Here is a 22,756-nt window from a genome sequence, read left to right as displayed (position 1 = left end):
TCAGGAGATATGTCTGTTCTAGTCTTAACTATCTCAGCAGACCCCCTTTCCCAATCTCTAGGGTCCATTTCCATTTCTGTTGACGAGGATAGTACCATCTTGTACCTTAAAACTCAGTGAGTGCATTTGTACCAATACTCACAGACTTCTGGTGGGTGTGGTGTCTGAATACTTATTGAATAGTAGCTACTTCCCCCCACCCCATCATGCAATGAGTTGTGAAGCATGCAGTTTTAAATGAAAGGTTTTCTATTTAATGAAGCTATGACCTGGGGCAGAATTAACTATCAGAGTCACTGTTAACTTGTACTTTTCTCCCCAGAGGTTACAGTACATGTGGTATGTATTGGATTTCCTTTAAATGTTTTATTATTTGGGCTGAGGAGATAGCTTGGTGGATAAAGGTCCTCCTCATAAGCATGCAGACCCGGGTCTGGGTAGTTACTGTGTGTGGCTGTGCACATCTATAACCTCAGCACTGGGAGAGCAGAGGCAGACAGTTTCGCTGAGTTGATGTGCTCTGGGTTCAGTGAGAGAATCAGGTGGAGAGGGATTGAGACCCCTGATGTTGACCTCTGGCTTCCACATACACCCAAACCTCACACATGTGTACACACCCACAGAGACACATACGTACACTATACACAATGCACGCACACGCGCACGCACACACACACACACACAAATCCATACATGCAAAACATTACTATTTATATAACATAGTCCAAAATGATAAAGATACATGAGGAATGACAAACATATACATACTAAACAATGTTTTTAAGCGTTATATAATGTACAAGTAGCACTGCATGAATATTATACCTTTTTAAATCCCAAGATTGTTCTGGCTTTTATGTAAAATTACCAATTATATCATGAGAATCATAGTTTCAGCAAATTCATACTAAATTGATATACTTGAAAGTGGGATCAGTCACTTTTGGAAAATTATAAATAACCTTTTAAAACCCTTTAAAAATAATTCTTTCTTTCTTTAGTGCTAGGGATCAAAGGCAGGGTCTCTCACACACTGGGCAAGCACTGTATTGCCACAGATCCACATCTGTAATTTCTTAATTGTCCACCTGGTCCTCATGTTTGTGGAGTGGAGCTGAAGATGGGGTCTAAACAGCTAGCTTATTCGGAAGCCTTAGTCTTGTGCTTGCCACACACCCCATGGGCCCATTCACATCTCTCCACCTTCTCAGGTCCTCCCAGTAGTCAACCCTTGCATCCCTTTGTCTAGAGTTTTCTCTGAGTGCCAAGGTCCACCCTGACTGTGGTCACCCAACAAGCTGGAAATGGTGAGGGGTTCATGTTTTGTACCTGGAGTCACATGGAATGGAAAGTGGAAGTTGGTGTATAAGTGCCCCAGCTCTCTTACCTTCTATGTGAGATCACTGCATATCTGTAAACCATCCCCCAAAGATGAATCAAATCCCAGTTGCTGGTAGTGATAACTTGCTCATTAATGTTTTTGTCTGTGGCTTTCTCTTCCCTGTCTCACCTCCTCAATGTCTTGCTAGTGTTCCCTGGGGCAACCTTTCAAATTAACTACTTGCACTTGACTCCTTGCCTAGAGTCTTCTTCTGGGGATATTCAAATGAAGGCAGGCTTCAACTCTTGGTGCTGCTCTGTTTTGTGTAAACGAGCCAGCGCAGACAGGGTGCTATTTGAAGAAAGGCAAATGTAGCCAAGATTAGATGGACCCCGCCAAAGAACATCAGGGACATAATAAGGATGCCAGGAGCCAATGTGGGAGCTTTTATAACAAACTGGAGCCATCTGCCAGCCTGTAATAACCAGAATATGAAGGTCCTAATCTGGGATGCAGTTAAACTGTTTACTCTCTGTTTGTGGTTATGTATTTAAAGCTTAACATGCTCTGAATGGTGGATTTAAATTCATAAGCACATTGTTTTACAAAATTGGCATGAAGTCTTTTTAATGCAATATGCAGAATATATTAGAAGGTTACGTCAAGACCTGGATATTTTCACTTCATTGTTATCCTTCTTTGTTCTTAAGGAAACATTGAGAGGACCACAGCTCTGTAAATGTCTTGTGAGATACCCAGAACCTCCTTCCAAGCCATTTTCTGAGAGGCAATTTCCTCCTGTCCCATAAAAACTCCACAAAGCACCTCAGGCGAACAAGGAGGCATCGGGTATGTTTGTAAACTCCTAATACAGCAGACATTCAATTACACTGAATTCATCAAAACCCTAATTGAGACAGGAGCTCAAACCTTACAGCTTAATTACTTTAATTTTAGATGGGTGACAGACTTCCTCATGTACTGCCCTTTAAGCTGAAATGCATTAAAGAGAGGCCCATGGGTGCTTGCTATAATTCGCAGCCAGTGAAAGTGCAGAACAATATAAATAATAATGCCAAGTGATACCCGTGATTAGATTTATTAATCACCCATTTCCCAATTCCTGTTCTTTGTTGTGACATCCCATGGCACCAGCTCTGCTGTCTGGGAATGTGTCCCCCTGTGTGAGGCTAGACAACTCACACTTCTTGCTGATTGTTCTTTTCTACTACTCATGAGACCGCCTAGGACCAAGCACTAGTCCTCTGATCTCATTATGTCAATATATCATTTCATTCTCATTTACAAGACCTTCTTCCTGGCCTCTCTGCTCCCCGCCATGTCTCTGATGGGAGCCACAGACACCCTTGTCAATCAGTCCATCAGCTGAGAGGCCAAACTTTCCCAGTGACCTAGGGTGGATTCTGGTAGTACGGACCTCAGGAGGAGTATACCAAGAGTTGATAAAAGTGTCTAACTGGTTTTGACTGTCCCTGCAGACCAAGTACTATTATTAATATCAAACATGATAGGTTTCATCACCATGGCAACACTCAGAAGAAGGCATGCTTGTACCCACTCTATAGATGAGAAGGATCAGGCTTCCGTAGCTAAAATAACTTCTCCAAAATCACTCAGCAAACAGCAGAGCAAGTATGTGATCCCAGGCCAATCTGATTCTTTGGCCCATGTTCCTCCCCAAATATAATTCTGTGTCTTCTGCAAAGATGTGAGAGAATCTACAAAGAAGGCAAGTGTGGATGGCTTTGGAAATCTCCAAGTAGGCAGGGGATAAGAAAAGAATAATAAGAAGAAAGGAAGGGTACATCTAGGATCACCCTGATGGCTGCTTCCAGGAGCAGCTCTGATTGCTACCTCTCTCCAGTCACATGGGGCTGTGAAACCAGCCAGCAAGGACCTGGAGAAGGTAGAAAGATGGATGCCAACAACCGGTACATCAGCCATGAACAGGTGTTCTAGCCAAGCTCGTGATGAGCGGCACTGCTGATGAATTACACGCCACCAACACGCTGCAGTCATTTCATAAGTAATTAGCTGTGTGGCACTGAGTAGACATCACCCAGTCATTTGTTTCATTTCTTTACATTATCTCTTCCCCCTCGGGCTTGCTTCAGAATCAAGCTGCAGGTACAAATGACTAATGAACCAATGACAACACTAATAACGGCCGGGCTAATAATCATACAGCTAATGGTGACGATGCTAATTAAGAAAGTGCGAACAGCAACAGCTTCCACTGGTGTGACTATTCATCTCTGGAAGGCAACGTTGAGTCGGTCAGGCAGGGGAGAGTGACAGCACCAAAGGCAGGCAGGCATGGGGCGCATTCTTTCAGTGGTGCTACTTACGTAGGAGAGTTCAAGACCAGTACAGTGTGGACTCGTTACATTGAACACAATGGATCATCAAGAAAGCAGAAACTATTCAGTCCAGAGAGTGGGACAGACCTCAATCTTCATGACCAAAGCACCTGCCCCGGAGCCCCGTGAGAGGCAGCCTGTCCACTGGGGAGCCCTGGAGCTGATGTCTGGCAAGATCAAGGTGTTCTTCTGCCCGTCCCTTGGAAGGAATAAACACAAGCAGGCCAACTGGACAAATCAGCTGGCATGGAAATGGGGGCAGTGCAAATGGGCCACAGAGAATAGCGGTGAACTCTATAGGAACTCTTGAGTGTACATTTGAGGGGCAGACAACGTGGCATGCTCAGCAGCTTCTGAGAGACAAAGAGGCCTGACTCACATGAGGGACAAGGACAGCAGCGTCTGTCTTAGCCCTTTATACCCACCAGCCACTTTCAGCAGGGCATGGCACAGACCTCGGTCAGGTTACTGATCAGGTAAAATGGATTACCAGGTCCTTCAATATTATAAATAGTCACCTCTGGAACACTAAAAATAGAAGCTACTGAGTCTTGGCATTTTAGGCAGAGAAGTAAGGTTGTCATTTCTGATGGTCATTTCTCTGAGGAAACTAGGATGTGAGAGCCACAGGGAAGCTGCATGTCCTGTGAATCTTTAGGCTCTGACCTTGGCTGCCCAATAGCCTCACACTGTGACTTCTGGATACATTCCTGAGATTATCCAAGAGACACTACATTGATAAAGGACAGTCGCCCCTCAGGATATCTCTGGCATTAGGTTAACTGAGGACTACAGGGATCCTCTAGACTACAAAAGATTTAGTGGCAAGAAGAAAGGCAACATCCTGAATGGCAACAACTATGAACTCTTTTTTTTTTTTCCCTCTGAGACAGGGTTTCTCTGGGTATCTTTGGAGCCTGTCCTGGATCTTGCTCTGTAGACCAGGCTGGCCTCGAACTCACAGAGATCCACCTGCCTCTGCCTCCTGAGTGCTAGGATTAAAAGCATGCACTACCACTGCCAGGCCCAACTATGAGTTCTTTAAGCTGAAAAACTTTGTCTCTTTTCTTCTCCCTCTTTCTCATTTATCTTATTTCCTCTGAGGCAACCATCACATTGGAAATCATTCTAGTGCAGATCAGTAGCTCTCAAAATGGGAGTGGGTGTCCCATTTTCAAGTTCGCAGTTAGCATTGTCAGGCTGGTTAATTTCCTTTGTGGAGCTGCAAGGTCTACTTTCCATCAATCCGGAAACCAAATAACAGTGGCTTCAGGTGTCTAATGGAAATCTTCAATTCTACCACTCAAGGTTCCAATGTGGGTGAATTCTAACATGACAATCTCCTGCCTCAGCTCCACATTTCTATCTTCTCCACATGTCATGTACAACCATCACCAAGAAGTCATCAGTCTTACCTGCCCTGCAAAGAGCCCACAGACACCGATGATACACAGGATGTTGAACACAGCAGAGCCCACGATGGTGCCGACTCCCACATCACCCTTAGTAATGAAGACTCCTGAAACACAGACCAAAACCAGTCTGGTTGTAGTGGTCCAGCTGCATTCCATGAAGAACCTAAAGATCACTTCCTAGTTCTAGACTATGCTCAGGACCCACAGGAAACAGCTGACCATTGGTGGGGGGGAGCGTCTCAATCTAGAGGTGAGACTTTCCCTCAGTAGCACTGGCTTTGGGTCTAGGACAAGTTCACACACAGTAAAAGGGTTGAATGGCCACAGCAAAGTGGGAGGCTCTGCTTGGGGTCTGTGAACTTCATTTTTTTTTTTTTTTTTGTGAATGGCCAACAACCCAAATTTGAGGGCCTTCTTCCCCAGAGCCCTTTTCTCTCGCAAAGGGAAGGGCTGAGATAGCCTTCTAGCATCACCTACCTATAACTGATGTGAAGAGCTCTGGGGCTGAGCTGCCTGCTGCCATGAATGTAGCTCCTGCCACATCTTCACTGAGGTGGAGGCGCTGTGCAGGAACAAAGACAAGACAGGTGAGTTGGGATTTTACCTGGGAATACAGGTGACTGTGGCTCCCTGGGTCCTAAGCCTTGAGAAGGGCAGCAGCAGCACTAGGGCTTCAGAGGGACCCAGGGGCTGGGTTCAGTCCCTCTCACTGTTCTTCATTCAGAGCCTGGCCATTTCTGCAATCAGCTCACTACCCTCACTTGCAGGGTCAGCTGGCTATAAGACTTCATTAGCCAAAGGCTCTACAGAAGACTTAGGGGTCCACAACTCAGATGTACCCAGGGGGCTGTTGTGCCAACGAGCAGGAGGGTGGCGTGGGGAGGTGAGAGCACCATGGGCAGTGGTGGGTAGTGATACCCTTTCTAATGGCAGCTCTGCTCAGCTCCCTAGAGTGTTGGCAGGCACTCTGATTTTAGAAGAGAAGTGGATAATCCAGAGCTGTGTGCAAAGATCATGGCTGTTGCAGCGCTTCGGCTACCTCGGGCTCACAGCAGCCCATTTTCAAGCCCGTACATGTGCCTCTGGAGTCACCCTCTTGAAGCACAGTCCCAACCCTTGACCTTCAAACTCCAGGTGGCACAGCAGGAGAGAAGACTTGAGACTGAGTAGAAAAGGGTGAAGTTCCAGATCTTTGGGGACACTCCTCAGTCCTCAAGTCACCCTATGTGTTGAGCCAGAAGGTGATTTTCAAGAGCAGAATACAAATGCACCTTGGTGGCTGGTTGGTGTGTTTAGCTTTTTGGTATTCTACCATGCCTCAGAAAGTAAGCTGCTGGCTGTTGGTAAGCACCCGTTCCCTTCTGGTGTCAGGGCAGGGACTTCCTTTCCAGTTTCCAATGCCACCCCCTCTTGGGCTCAGTAGAAACAGTGGTTGCACTTCCCTGTTTGGCCACAAAGAGGCAGCATGGCCTTGGAGGAGCCTCTGAAAGAGGCATTCTCTTTGGGATCCTGGGTTCCTTGGCTCTGCATTCACAGTTAAGGTTCACATAGGGTAATGAGGAGGCCATGAGATGGTAGTCAACACTAACAACTGTGGCTGGTGGCTGGTGGGGAAGCCCTGGGCACTTGAGTCTCAATGGGTGGGGATGGATAGAAGGCAACTTGACACCTGAACCAGGAGTCCAGGAAGTTCAGCTCCCAGGAAAGCCCTGAGTTGCTGCACTTCCCTGCCGAGCTCCACTAGCTGGTTTTCCTTGTTGCTTATGAAGCTTGGTTGAAGCTTGTTTTTATGTCCGGTTTCTCTCTTGTTTCCAAATCTCCTTCCTTTCCTCCCTACTTCATACCTAATTCACTCTGACCTGGCAATACCTCGCTGGACTCTTAGAATCACTAGTCATGAAGCCCCCGTGCCTCTACATTGCTAGCTGCTATATGGGAGGGAGGGGGGAAGGAGAGTCTTCCTTAGCTTCATCCTTAGCAGAGAATAATTCCTGCATCCCCTCACCACAGCTGGACACTCTGGGCTCTCCATGAACAATAGGTCCTGCTGTTCCCATTTAGGTTCAGTGGCTCAGGCATTCTCTGTCTTTTTCTGGAATGCTTTGTCAACAAGACCTTTTCTTTAGATGAGGTTCTTTTGGTCTTTCCCTCCAAACAGCCCTGCCCTGGCACCATGGCAGAATCCATCACTTGCTCCCTTCTCGCTGCACGAAGTCCCCACTGGGCTCATGCAATCTTCTGTGAATACAGTCAGCCTTTGGGATCAGTGGGGATTAGTTCCAGGAATGCCTCCTTTCCCTGCTAGGACCCAGATACTCAAATCCAAGCATTGTTCAAGTTTCATATAAAACAGTGCAGTGTTTGCATATAACTTATATACATTCTCCCATATACTGCAAATCATCCCTACATCGCTTACAATTCCTAATACAATGTAAATGCCACATCAAATACTGTATTGTCCAGGGCATAACGACAAGGAAGAAAGTCTATATCTGTCCCATACTGATGCAACTTAAGAAATGTTTGATCCAAGGTTGAATGCTTAGATGTGGAACCTGCATATAAAAGGTGGGATGCTTCATTTTATCAGTGGTCTACAAGCCAGGGCACACTCTGGCTGGGACAGAGTCTAGTTCAGTGTTTACAGTACTTGAAGCAAGGCCTGTCACCCTCTTCCACAGCCTAGGAGGCTACTCTGCTGCGTTTTTCAACTTGTACATGGTCCTAAAGCCTTTCTGCTCTCGACATCCAATATCTTCATTTATGCATAAGCTCTGACCAACCTAAGGCTGTTACCTCCTGATCCCCAGGAATTCCACATCTTCCCCTTGCTGAGTCTTTGAAACACCTCTCTCCCAACTTTGATTCAGTGTAGGAGAATCTGAGTTTGTTTATCTTCGTCAGACAAGGGACTTCTCAACATTCCAACACTTTTGTATGTTCCATGATGTAACTTCGAGGCCGTCTAAGATTTAGTGACTTATCTGACCTGTGGCTGGCAGGCTGGGTCATTATATTGGCACTCCTTTCTCTTCCCTGGCCAACATTTTTCCTGGCTTGAACTTGAACTCCCCTCCCCCGATTCAGCTATGATTTTTTGAGTAATGTGGATTTCTTTCTAGAATCATTTTTCACCAAAGTCCAAACAACATCCCTTTTGAGCATCTCTGCTTAGCTCTAGAGTTAATCTGGGAGCAAGCACTGAGCACACAGCATCACCTCTGTACAAAGAGATTAGGAAAAGTAACAACGGGGTGTGGTTAGGAAGCCCTGCCAGGCCACAATGGGTAGTCCTACATCATGGCTCCGGGATCCTGTGAAAGAATGGAACCCCAGGGAGATTGAGCACAGATTCTGAGGAACATAAACATGGGGTCTCCAAGGAGATACAAACTCTGTCCTCATCCTACCCATTTCTACAGACACGCCATTTGCTCAGTAACTAGGGTGGCTTGAAGTACATGGAGCTGTACTCACAGAGAGGGGCATGTAGCATGGCATGCTTTCTTGTAACGTATTTTGCTTCTAAAACTGGACTTGATTGGGAACAGAGAGCATTCTGGGAAGGGAGGCCCCTCATCTGCATTCCTCCTCCCTAGATAGCTGTGGATCCTAGTTCTGAACAAACCTGATATAAGTTGTTGCAGAATTGCCAACAGGTATGATGATGACCCAGTGGTAGGCTCAGACTGACCTGGCCTCAGATCATAACTCCACTCCTAAACACCTGTGTAACCTGGGGCAGGATACTCTAAGTCTCTGAGCCTCAGTTTCTTGATTCCTAGAAAGAGGTTGACTGTGGTCACCTGGCAGAGTCTTAGACGTGGATGGAGGACGGGTACAGTCACACCACACTGACAGCAACACAGCCAGTTTCCTGCACCTCAACGACCCAGAAAAGATAGCATCTTAATCCCATTAAATGTTCTCTTTCCTTCTTAAGTTTTTTGTTAAAGGCTTACTCCACCCTCTTCTGTTCTGCTAGCTGTTCTCTAGCTTTTTTCCCCGAGGCTATGCATGTTCTCAAAGGTTCTATGGGTTTCTTCAATGGAGGACACACGTTGATATCTGTATTTGTATTTACAGGACACAATAAATACCTCTGCCATTAACAACAAACATGTCACATGGAAAGAGGCAGAACAAATTGGCTTTGCATAAGAATAAAGTACCAACCGGTGGTAAGTGGGCCTTCTTTATCCTCAATCACTGACTCAACTAATCTCAGATGGAAAGTACTCAGGGAAAAATCCCAACATAAACCTGTATCCTTACCAAACACATACTGTCTTTTTCCTCATCATTTCTCTTTGAAAAGGATACTCTGACAGATATTTACATAATACTGACATTGTACTAGGTATAGTCTAGAGAAGGTTTAAGCTCTATAGCCCTCCACTACTTCAAGAAGGGATTATTCATTACAACTGGCTATTGTTATTTGTTTATATGCCTCTACAGAAAACATGTTTTCACCACCTGCAGCTTGCGACTGAACACTTTACTCATGTGACTATTAACCCTCAGAGTATAAATTGTCTGATGCTCTGAATAAAGTTGGCTACTTCATGAAAAAAAAAAAAAGAAGGGAGTTGAACAACCAAGGATTTGGAACCAATCTGCCATGGAGACTGAGGGATCACAGATGCCTCTACTACAGGGCTGAATGCTTCCTTGCCTTTGACACAAGGTGTGCCTGTTCCTGGGCTGGATCACTGTGACAATTGCTTCTGCATTAGAGAGCTGTGCATGCCAGACACCACCCTACTTTCCTTAATCTACTGCCATTGCAAAGAGAACACGCTCCTAGGACCTGTCTAGGGTTACTGTGCAATGATGGTTCATTTCCAAATACAAGAGCAAACCGATGTCCACGGCTTAGAAGAAACTGCTTCAGTTAATAATTTTCCTTTTTTTTTTTGTTTTTTTTTTTTTGTTTTGTTTTTTTGAGACAGGGTTTCTCTGTGTAGCTTTGTGCCTTTTCCTGGAACTCACTTGGTAGTTCAGGCTGGCCTCGAACTCACAGAGATCCGTCTGGCTCTGCCTCCCAAGTGCTGGGATTAAAGGCATGCGCCACCACCGCCTGGCTCTAATTTTCCAAGTAAGATTTCTAGACTAGCATCCTCAGTAATACCTGTGACCCAATTAGAAATATAGATTCTGACTGCCTTTTATGTTGGTCTTTGGGACCTATGGAATCAGGTACTGTGGGTGAAGCAAGAAGAGGTCACAAGGCATGTTACTGGACTTTGAGGCAGGATCTGTATCTGGAGACTGCCTTCTGAAAACTCAGATAATGAAATAAAAACAGTAGATAAAACAAAATGCAAAGCTTGCATCTAAGAAAGATACATTTCAGGGCAGACAGCAAGATGAAAGCAACAAGAAATGAGAGCTTTCTAGGTAGGGTGAGCATTAAAGAAGCCTTTTTAGGTTTATTTATTTATTGCATGTGTGTGCGTGAGCATGTGCATATGTGTGTATTTGTGTGTGCTTGTATTCGTGTGCATACCTATGCATAGGTGAGGAATCCAGGGCACACATGTGGAGGCAGGAGGACAACTTGCTGGAGTCTCTTTTCTCCTCTTTGCCCAGCTCTCTTACCCCAGAGCCTGCCAGGTCTCCACCCAGTGTGAGGGAAACATGTGGTGGTGGTAGGTTCTCACCATAACAGGATCCCAGAAGGAAGAAATGGAGGAAAGGAAGGTGGTGGGAAGGATAGGGACCAAGAAGCAGCAGAATTGAAAAAAAAAAAGGGGGGGGGGAACAGGACATAAAGTATGACCCTCCATGTCTGGGGGGCCGACTGTGGGTTTAACACTCATGGAACCAGAATTATTTGAAAAACTATTTGTATCTGCAAGGAACACACATCTTTGGTCTTGTCATTATTCCCTGAACAACACAGTGAACATCTGTCTCCACAGGACTTAAAACACCATAGTAAAGCACACAGGGGGGTATATGCGGGTTGTTTGCGAACACTACACCTTACTACACACAGTTTATGCACTGGAGCATCCACACATTATGTTGCTGCAGGACATTCTGAAGTATCCCCACAGACACCCAGAGGGGACTGTAGAACTAGCAGTAATAGCAGATGTAATGTGGGTTAAAGTCTGACCATTCCCCAGGTTACCAAATGTCATGCAGACTTAGCTAATACAGTTCTTCTCTCTCAAGCATTCAGGTGCTTACTACCTCTGAGACTCCCCAGGACCTCAGAGAAGAGGCTAGAACATGGCAGGACAGAGTCCCCACCCCACGCCCCTCTCAAGCACAATAGGAATGTGCCCCCACATACCTCACAGATCTTTTCCAAGGATGGGACAAAGAAATCATCACACACGATGGCGAGCGCATAGAACATGTACATGGCCTGGAAGAAAGGAGAGGAGAAAGAATTAAGAGTCAGGCAGAGCCAGGGGGGAAGGGCTGGATCACTATCTCCTCCAATTAATATCATCTGTTATCATAAATTTAACTTCTTATTCAGAGTAAGTACAGAGTCTTTGCAATTCCTGAAAGACCTGTGGCCTGGCTTTAGCTCCATTTTTGACCTGAGTACCTACTAATGGCCTCTTGTCCCCCTTCGAAAACTCCAAAAAAGATGGTGGGCACCGGCTTCAGGACCTTTGCACTTGCTGCTTCTACCCAGAGCACTCTTCCCCTCGGATATACCATTGTCTCACTCGGCCATGCTTTTCAAATGCCAACCTGACTCCCTGACCACCTTTTTCTCTATACCCTCTCACCTTGACTTTTTGGGATAGATTCCACGTTAGCTCTATTAGGCTGTTGTCAGTGCCCACCACCAGAAGTTCTTGGGGAGATGAATGTCCTCTTGTACTTATGTTCTCAGAAGTCACCCCAAGGCTGCCCCCTGAAGGCATGAATAGCTGACCATATCCCAGTGAGCTTCCTTACTACTTTGTCCCTGTGCAAACTTGCTTCCACACTGTGGTCAGTTATCACACTAGGGTATCCCTAGAATTTCACCATCTAGCCAGAGATTGTCTTTTTCCTTATCCAAGGTATCAGTGAAGCAATGACCATGGGTTTGGATTCCAGTGTTGAAAGACCACCCAACATACACCTCTCACTTCTTCAGGGGACCCCAGCACTTTCACATATTCACAGTGCCTCAGGCAGAAGGTGTCTCACCCTTTCTCCAGGATTACTGATTGGCCAATCAGTGTGTAGTATTCCTAGTAGAGGTGGCTATTGGTTTAGAGGTAGGCATGTGACTTAGGCTTGTCCAATCAGATGAAAGGAAAGTGTTACCAACTTTCCAAAGAGGGTCGTTTCTCCCCTCTGTTGCTAGCTTTGGAGAGGAAGTATGGGATTCTTAGAGTGAAGTTGATTCTGAGTTGGAAAGCAGCAGAGTCCTCATTGCCATCATGGAGCTATGGATCACGTGACATTAGCGCCCACCATGCCTCTGGGCATCATGGCATACCAGCAGCATTGCTTGTGCAGTTAGATTTAGAATTCCCCAGTGTTTGTAGCCTAAAGTATTCACCAGTGCCTGCCCAGTTTCCAGCACCTTCCCTAGTAGACTCATTCTTGACTTCTACTATATTTTCCCACTGATTACTACTCTGCAGCATGGGCCCCCAGTCAGAAAGGGCACAAGCATAAGACACAGGCCAGCTGCCAGAACATGCCATTTCTTGTCTCAGAATGATAGGTGGGCAGAAAGACTGTTTTAAAGGGCCAGGCAGAGATTAATAGAGAATATAAATACCCCTCAAGCCTGTAACTGCCAGAAGCAGCAGTCACATAGAAGAGAGCCCGATAACGGTGCTACCACATTAAGAAGCTGAATCAAAAGATGCAACAGGTTCATGTGTATGGCATACACACACACACACACACACACACACACACACACACACACACACACACAACACCAACAACAACATCATGAGAACACTTGTCTCAGCTCAGTTTGAAGCCAAGCGGATGCTCCAGTTTCATGGACCGATGCTTTGCTTTTGCACTTCACCTGTTAATGGAGTTTCTGTTGCTCACAGCTTTCCTTCCTGGGGCCCTCTTCTGCAGTCCTAGCTAGAAATGAGCTCAGGCTTTTGAGTCCTGGCCAGTGTACTAATTTAGTCCCCAGCGTCCCTTTGTATGCACTTGATTTCTTTCCGTGTGTATGTGTTTGTTCTCTCCCAGAGGACCTGGAGATTCTCAAGAACAATGTAACACCCCATTCTGTGGAAATGTTACACAAAAGCACAAAGATGATGTGTCCTAAACTGCAGACTACGCTAAATTATCAAAACCTACCAAAATACACCACAGGGGATGGTTAGAACAGCTATGACTCATTTGGTGCAATGCTTTCCAAAGAGATTGTGTGAATGCACACTTAGTGGTAAGAAAACGCATCTACACTCCACTGTTACACGAAAATGTTAAAAATTATACAGTCTCTCTTTTGTTAAACTGTTTAGGTGTAGGTGTGGACCAACCCACAAACATAAGTACATTTGCATATGAGTTGGCCATGCTGTCAAAGTAATAGCCATGTTTCTTCATTGGAATCAAGATATCCGTATTTTATAATCATTAGCTATATTTTCTCCCTAAATTTACATTTCTTGTGTGATTTGTGTAGGTGGAGGGAAATTTTAGAGGTAATTTTTAATACTTTTCTAACCTCTGAGAAGCCAGAAAGAGTGGTACCCTGAGAAGTCTCTAAAATCATTTTTTATTGCTTGATATATTCATAATCTACACAAAATCATTTGCCCATGGCATTTTTGAATATGTCAAACAAAAAAAATTAATGCTATATTTTATAGCACTCTGGATCTGCCAGAAATACATCCTCAAACTGTAATAAACTCAAACCTCCTTTTGCTGTGTGACTTGGCTGATCCAATGACATGGAGGTTTTAACATTATCCTTGAAAGGACATCCAAATTAAGTAATTGAAATACAGATCAACACATCTGTGGATTAACCAAGATCTAAATAAGCTGTCTATCACTGACACAGTCAGCTCACTGGAGCAGCTGGTGCTGCTTAGAAGTCCATGCGTCCTCTCAGTAAGAGCATGTTCCCATATTAAGTATTGATCTCGTTTCAAGACAAGAACCTCCATCCAATATTGTAACACTGACGCTTTGGCTAGGATGAGAAATGAACAGATCTGCCAAGCTCTCAGTGTTTTCAAGGGCGATGGCTATGGAAAGCCACACTGATTTCGGTTCACAAGATAGGGTGAGGCGAGGTGAGGATACCCCCTGTCAATCACCCTGGGCCAGCACATCAAGAGATGCTATGAAGCCTAAGAGATGTGTGGAGGCGCCTTGCCTGTCCTAGGGCACTTTCTGGCATCTCTCTGTGTTTGTGTGGGGGACTGCTTCTCTGGTTATAATTCCCTGTACATCTTTCCCATGAGGCTCACAGGAAAACAGGTCCCTACCAGGAAAATAAACAAAATACATGAACTAAAAGAACAAAGAACCCAAACAAAGGCTCGAAGTCTAGATGTATGGTGCAGAGCTCTTACAGCAAGTGTGGCATCTATGGGGCTGTCCATGCAACTGGCACAAATCTTTGCAGAAGACTAAAGGACGTTGATATTCATTTGCCCAGGCCTACATTTCCAAAAGATAGAGGATATCATCGAAGAGGAGAATAATGATATTTACCACTGTGTGCAATCCCACCCCAGGTCCTTTACAGAACTATCTCCCTTAGTTCTTTTGGTACTTGTGGGAGGCAGGCAGTCTGTGGGTCCATTTCTCAGATAATTCAGGGAGACATAATAAGCAAATGGCAAGGCTTATATTGAACCTCAGGACCCTTTCCACCCTTCCCTGAACCCAGCTCTCTCTGTACAGGTCCATTCTCACTCAGGTTGCCTCTACCCCTTCTTCTGATTGCCAGCTCACCTTCTGTTTTTCTGTCTATCCAACCTTGTAGAGAGAGAAACATGAGTCCCAGCCATCTAATCTAGGGCTGCCTGTCAGAGTCACTGACACTTTTTAGTACTATTTCTTTTACAAGGTAAAATACAAGACAGATCTGAAATCTGAACAACTCAATGTGAGGTCTGGAGTAGAGATAATGGGTGTGTCTAGTCAAGAGGCAGATCATCTCTAGAACTTTAGCTTGAGTCTGTAGATCACAGGGTCTTTTCCTTGGTGTCTGGGAGAGCTGTCACAGTGGGAATCTACATGTTGGCATTGATTGTGCACAGTCTGGGAGTATGAATGAGTTTTGCTCATGTATCTAGCTTCACTTTTCCTGAATGTCTGCCATATGCATCATATATTTGTATCTGCCATATTCCAGGCTGGGCTGGCACAGAATGACTTCTGTGAAGCGAATGGATCCCGAAACAGCTGGTGTCACCACTGAGATCTAGCAGAAGAAATGTCTGGAGCCTTGGAGGATAACCCCGAGAGGTGAAGGGCCACATCAACTTTCAGATATGACACTTCCACATTGTGAGAATTCAAGTGATTCTTCTTATCCTATGTAGCCACCAGTATGGGACCAATCAGTGTGCCATGTAGGTGGCTTACAAGGTTGTTTTGGGAAGTACATGGGGAAAAATGGTCAAAGGTGCCTGGATGTAGTGATACATCTCATATACCATTATTACTGTTGCAATGTTGGCCATGATGTGGGTATATGGCTAAGCCAGCTGGCCCTCTGGAGGAAAAAGCACATGCAACATTGCCCTTCATTCTACTTGTTCTTGCCAAGCCTGTCAGAGATCGGGTGACAAAAAGGTAACTCTCTGGTACAGACCAGCTGCAACTGGCCAAACCCAACCCAAGTTCAACAAACCAACTGAGGACATTTGAGTCAAGTTTTTTTTTGTATGTGGCAATAGACACAGATAAGGTGACAAAGACAGTCACAGTGAACACAAAATCATGACCGATTACCCAGAAGGCACATTTTCAAATTTCTTACGAGACAAAATGACAGAGAAGAACTTCCAGGGGCAGCGAAGACCACAGGTTTTCCTTCTCACTGACATGATATTCATGTGCTTAAAGAATATACTACTGAGAGACCACCCAAAGTGAATTTGTGCTGAGGACATCAAACTTTAGGCTTTAAAGAGTTCTTTATTAATTTAACAGTATTGTGTGGGGTCACCAACTCAAAGCCAGATGGCCTGGCAGGTAGGAGCTCTAAGATTTAATGAGTCATTGTCCTTGGGCAAACATGAATGACTTGAGGTCCAGTTTGGAGAGAAGATTAGTGGCTCCCCTAAACTCAAGCTGAGAGAACCATAGGGTTGAGCTCTGTAACATGGTTATCAGTGTTGATGGCCCATCCATAGGCCATTCAGGTTTTAATCTTGAAAATATAATATCAATGCTGTGCTGATTAATATCTTTTGCTTTCTAGTGTCCCTAGAACTAGCCATGTCCATATGATGCTACTTTGGTCAATTTGAAAAGGGCACAGATCCAATTGAAGTCATCCTTTTTTTCTTCCTTTAAATTTAATTTGATGTCCGGAGTGGCAGCAGCCATTGTATAACTATGAGGTAACAAGCACAATGATATATACCAACATGATAAGGATAGCCAAGACCCAAGGGCACCAGGGACCACCAGAACTAATTCCCTTTGTATTTACTTTGTGAAAGATAGAACCCCTTTGTTTTGGTCCCCATTAGTTGAGGTTTCCATCATTGCAGCCATATTTCTCTAACTTACATGGGGACAGAAGCTGAGCAGGGAAGGTGAAGGAGGCTGGAGGAGTCCCCACAGAAGAGGCAGTCCCTGAGCTGAAAAAGATAAAGGTAAGTACTGTCTCGTCAGATAATCTCAAAGTTGACCAGGACTAATAAAATCAGAGAACTAGAGGTTGGAGACACACCTTAGTAGGTAAGAGAACTCATCACACAAGTATGAGGAACTAGGTTTGGACCCCAGATCTCACATAAAAAGTCATGTGTGGCATGTGCTTGTAAGTCATGCTGTGGGGCTGACAGTGGATATGGGGGTGTGGGTAGAGGTAAGGCAGAAAAACCACAGGGAGGGGCTTGCTGACTGCGAGCTCAGCTGCAGGATCAGCGAGAAATTCAGCTCAAGGGAATAAGGTGGAGAGGGATAGGGCAGGCTACTGGGTATCCCCCTCTGGCCTCTGTGTGTGTACCTGTATATACATATGATCACACTCATGCTCACATATTCACATCCACCCCCTCTACACACACACACACACACACACACACACACACACCACTAACTGCAGCAGCAGCAACAACAACAACAACAAACAACTGAAGAACTTTGGCTACAGTGGTTAAACTTAAAAAAATGCCCAACATAACAAGAGATATTTGTGGATTGTGACTTAATGGAGGTGAACAGGCTGTAGCTGAAATGTTGATATCCATAAGTGTTTCTGAATCGTGGGGAAAATGTATCTGAGCAGTGTGACTTTCACCCTGCTGTTTTATGTGGCGTCTCCAGTCAGCAGATTTCACAGATAATTTCCTTTCACCACATCAGCTGCTCTCCTGTCTCTGTCTCTCCATCCCATGAATGGAGAACTGGGGAACACTTCAGAGGGCTGGTCTGCGGAGCTCTTGCCTGGCTAGAAATTGCTCTAAACCTCCCAGGGACTGTGGTTCACTAATAAAAAGTAGTTTTCCTCTCCCCGCTCCCGTTTCAAGTGCTCACAGGGTTGAGATTTGAAAGAGAATATGATTTCTTTTGAAAGCATTTTCTTGGTGTTGTGGGGTTGGCAAGACGGCTCAGTCAGTGAAGTGACTGATGTGCAAACACAGGACCTGAGTTCAGATCCCCAGCAAGTATGTAAAGGTTGCGCATGTCAGTGCACATCTGCAATCCTAGCACTGGGGTCAGTGTGTGTGTGTGTGTGTGTGTGTGTGTGTGTGTGTGTGCGCGCGCACGCGCGCGCGAATAGGTGGAATCCTGGAGATTTTTGCCCACCGGGCTAGTGGAATCAGTGAGCTCCAGGTTCAGTGGCCTCAAAAATAAGGTGGAGAAGGCTGGGAGACGATATCTGACATTGACCCCTGGCTTCAACTTGTTTGTGCACACATGTATATGCATACCTGCATACTTATGTGCACACACCCATATGCCCATGTACACATACACTGTATGCATACACACAAAAATAACTAAATACATGAAATAGTTTTCTCATAACAAGCTTTTTGTCTCTTGGACTCATGAAACTAAAGTAGACCTGATCCTGTGTCTACTGTTGACTCTGGGACTCTAGTGACCACAAAGAGACAGACTTAGCCTCACAGAATAGATGCAAGTTCCAAATAGGAGGGATAAGGAAGTAGTTTTGCAGGGAAGGAGAATACAGCTAATGGACACTGGTGTTCCTTCCTTATCTTGCTATTTTCTTCAAGCATAATGTAGAACACCACTTAATTTTCCAACATCAGACTCTGCTTCAGTGTGGATAAGAAGTGCTGGATAATTAATTAACCCCCTGTGAAGCCCTCAAGCCCACAAAACTTATGGGAATTGGTATATCAGTGCCTAGCTCCCTCATGCTCTGGGTAGGATAACTAGGTGACCAGTTCCCAGATGGATGGAGTGTCACATGCCCAGAGGGTTGTATGCTTGTTCATGTACCATTCATCAGCATCCTTCCTTTCCTTGCTCCACTTCCTAGTCCCCAGCAACATCAACTTCCACCACAAATAACAATTTATATTCAAATCTTTGTCTCAAGGTTGTTTCCAGACAGTCCAAATTAAAGTGAAAGGGGAGTGAGGTAAGGGAGAATGTGGGAGGAATAAAATTCAAGGGACATCAAGGCGGGCCACTTTCCGAAACAAGGTCTTCCCTAAAGTCTAGAGGACTCTTCTGAATGTCACCCATGGTCATTAGTCAGCTGGCATTTGGAAGGTCTTTGAAGCCATTCAGGGCCTTGGATCATGATGATGATGATGATGATAATGATGATGATGATGATGATGATGATTCTCCTTCTTATTCTTCAATAATTTTATTGAAAATGATTTTTTTCATATCTGATCACAGTCCTCCCCAAAACTTCTCCCAGATTCTCCCCACCTCCATAAACCCACACCCTTTCTCTCTTTCTCTCATGAGAAAACAAACATACAACTAAACAAACAAACAAACCAAAAGGACAAAACAAAAAAGAAGTCAAAAAAAAGCCTAAGAAACACATACAGACACAGAGACACACACATCCCCACACATAGAAATTCCACAAAAGACACTACATCCAAAACTCTAATATTTAAGTAAAAAAGACTTGTAAGATTAAAAAAAGGGCCGGGCGGTGGTGGCGCACGCCTTTAATCCCAGCACTCGGGAGGCAGAGCCAGGCGGATCTCTGTGAGTTCGAGGCCAGCCTGGGCTACCAAGTGAGTCCCAGGAAAGGCGCAAAGCTACACAGAGAAACCCTGTCTCGAAAAACCAAAAAAAAAAAAAAAAAAAAAAAAAAAGATTAAAAAAAGGGGGGGGATGGGCTTGGATTCTAATGGAAGGGAGTGTATGTTAAGACACTTGCTCCATTAACACAAATTCTATGACTATTTTACTTTAAAGGAATTTCAGTATGCTTAGATGTCCTAGATTTCAGCTGGGGCAAATTTATTTATTTATTTATTTATTTATTTATTTATTTATTTATTTATTTATTTATTTATTTATCTATCTATTTATCTATCTATCTATTTATTTATTCTTTGTATCTTTTATATCATACCTCCCAATCCCACTCATCTCCCTGCCTCCCCCTTCCCCAGAATAAAACAAAATAAAATTTAAGAGGAAAAAAAGGGGAAAAAAAGGGGGTGGGGGAGAAAGGGAAAAATCTCATCATGGAAGCTGTAGTGTCACACAGTAAACTCCTTTATCCATCTATTTTTACATTCAAGTGTTCATCGTGAAGACTCATTGATCTGGTTCAAGGCCCCTGGTCTCTGCTACAATCACTGATGTTGGGTCCTCACTGGGACTCTTCCTGGACATCCTGTTGCTGCCCTGTGTCATGGAGATCCTGCAGCCCTGGGTCCACAGGACAGACCTGACCCCCACCCCCACCCCCATGCTCCAGCCAGATCACAGATGGGGTGGATACTCTGGGCCTGGGAAGTTGCAGAGTTGGTCAGCCCTCCAGCTCTTCACCACCAGAGTGACTTCACCACCAGAGTGAGCTCTCCAGCATTGCCCTGGTTTGTTCACCCTTTGCAGAGATGAGCAAGGGGCAGGGCCAGTTCTCCCATTTTCACATCCTCAGGGTTGGTTCTCCCACACTTATGCCTTCAGGGCCACCTCTTCTGTGTTGTTCAGGTGAGGTGTAGGGGCCATTCTCCTGAGTGCTGGAGCTGAGGAAGAGCAGGGACAGCTCTCTCAATCTTATTACTTCAGGGCCAACTCTCCCACCTCCCTCAGGCATTGATTGGGGGTGGATCTCTCCCTACCCATGCCACCACATGACAGCTCTCCCATGCTCACAACTTCAGGGCTGTCTCACTCACACCTCCACCAACAAGGTCAGCTCTACTGTGCTGCCCAGGAGAGATGCAAGGTCCACTTTCCTAAGAGCTGCAGCTGGTAAAGGGGAGGGTGAGCTTGCTAGTCTGTCTTGAGCAGAACGGGGTAAGGGATAAGAGGGTACATCTCTCTCCTACCTACGCCACTACACGACAGATGAGTAGTGGGGACAACTCTCCCACACTTACAACTTTGGGGCTGGCTCACCCACATCTCTGCCTGTAGGTTTGACTCTATTGTTCTGCCCAGGTGAGGTGCAGGGCCTGCTCTCCTGGGTGTTGCAGCTGGTGTGTGCGGGGAGGGGGCGGGAGGAGCAGGGACAGCTCTCCAGCTCTTATGACCTCAGAGCTAGCTCTCCCACCTGTCTCCCAGTAGATCTTAGGAGGTCTATTTTGTGAAGCCTAAGCCGAGGCCCAGGAATCTGCATTTCTAACCAGTAGCAGGTAGTCCAAGGAAACACAGTGTACTCTCTGCTCCTATAGGATCCCAGGCTCCCCTTCTTGCTCTGTGATTAAATATCTGCTACGAATCCCCTTCCTGGCACTCACCACACTCGAGCAACTCCCCTCCTGCTGCTTGCACATGATTCAGGCCAAGGTAAGAGCTCCCCACAACTGCAAGGCTCTGGGCACCCAAACAATTTTTGCTGGTTGCCTTATCAACCTATCTTTCTACTTCCCCTCTTTCCTGTTCTGCCTTTTACTGTGTAAGGACTCGGAATCCAAGTTAATCGGCCTCATTATGGTGGTGGCTAAATGCCCTAGCAGACTGGTACCCTGAACTTAGATTTGGACAGCTAGTTAGGAGCCACAAGAGCTTTCTCAGGGTAGAACCACCTCCTTATCTGTGCATCTTTAGTATGTCCAAACTTGTCCCATAGGATGTACTTGCAATAGCGTTAATGAGCTACATTGAACCACGCTGGGAATATACCCAGATCCTTCCTGAGATGGGTACAAAGAACTAACAAGCTGGATGGTTCCGGTGGGTGGGGGTCCAGCCTCAAGCTCGGTGTGTAAATGAATAAAGTCAACAGTCCTGATTTGTGGGGGGCATAAATTCTTACTTTCACCTTGCTGCTTAGCATCTAGTATAGCAAATTAAGCCAGACCCATTCTCTATCTATCTATCTATCTATCTATCTATCTATCTATCTATCTATCTATCTATCTATCTATCTATCTATCTCTTCCCGCCCTCTCTCTCTTTTTCCCCACACAAGAGATTATTGGGTGGGAAAAAAACAGGAGGGTGGCTGCCTCTGCAAGAAACAGCATCAAACTTAACAGGATACAGGGCTCATATAGAGCTTCTTGGGAAGGGGGTGGAACTTTTCAGGGTGGAGCTTTCCAGGGTGGAGATTGGTGGAATTTTATGCCCATGGATTGGGCTTTTTATTCTGTAGGATATTGGCAGGATCCAGCAGTTAGGGCAGCTAGAGTGTTCCGCTACACTTCCTCTTACAGCACTTCCAACATCACACTACTTCAATGACAATGCATTAGAATAATTACCAGATAATTACTATGGACTTTTAAGTAGAAGATTCAAAATCTCTCTTGTCAGGCAATTAGCTTGGCTGGGCACATGGACTCCTTTCTCCTCTGGTTGATGTTGGCTGGCTGAAACTCAGCAAGAGTTCAGGGAAACTGGTAACTCAGTGCACGATTTCTGCTCTCACTACGTCCTTACAATCTGTGTGGATGGTGTAACCTTAAGAAGCAATCAAGGTTCAAGAGAAAAGTGCTCCTAAACCTCTCTACTTAAACCCTCTCTGTTGTCAGCGAGGCACTTGGAGGTGTTCTCGTGGTTAATGAGAAGGATGGAGTTTCTGTAGTTTGTAGATGCTGACACCAGCAACTGGAGACATGGCTGCAAGGTGGAGTGCTAAGACTTAATCAGGCATTCAGTTACCGTCCCCAGGGCTCAGAGAAAGCAAGAATCAGTGTTGCAAGCAGGAAGCCAGGAGATCTTTGGAAGGCATATAGAGATAGAGCCCACTAGGGCACAAGAGAGAGGAATGCGGAGGGTAGAGAGGTTATGAAGCCTACTGGAAGACAGCTGTATCTTTGAGATTTAACAGTTCTTGCTTATGCTTTACAAAACCACAATAGAGGGAA

The 22,756-nt window shown here is 45.2% G+C and overlaps 1 protein-coding gene across 2 annotated transcripts in view; it reads right to left on the bottom strand.

Moving 5' to 3' along the window:
- The window catches only part of Slc24a3 (solute carrier family 24 member 3), a 487,223-nt gene that overhangs the window by 124,877 nt on the left and 339,590 nt on the right, over positions 1 to 22,756 (bottom strand). For both annotated transcript variants that reach the window (XM_076570775.1, XM_006984474.4), the window contains exons 4-6: positions 11,428 to 11,502; positions 5,595 to 5,679; positions 5,118 to 5,221 (exon numbers count right to left, since the gene is read on the bottom strand). In XM_076570775.1, coding sequence (XP_076426890.1) covers positions 5,118 to 5,221; positions 5,595 to 5,679; positions 11,428 to 11,502 — 264 coding nt within the window. The remainder of the gene's footprint in view (positions 1 to 5,117; positions 5,222 to 5,594; positions 5,680 to 11,427; positions 11,503 to 22,756) is intronic.

This window comes from Peromyscus maniculatus, chromosome 4 (genome assembly GCF_049852395.1).
Source record: "Peromyscus maniculatus bairdii isolate BWxNUB_F1_BW_parent chromosome 4, HU_Pman_BW_mat_3.1, whole genome shotgun sequence".
Classification (NCBI taxonomy): Eukaryota; Metazoa; Chordata; class Mammalia; order Rodentia; family Cricetidae; genus Peromyscus; species Peromyscus maniculatus.
The sequence above is the reverse complement of the archived record's forward strand: the minus strand, read 5'-3'. Positions and strand labels throughout refer to the sequence as shown.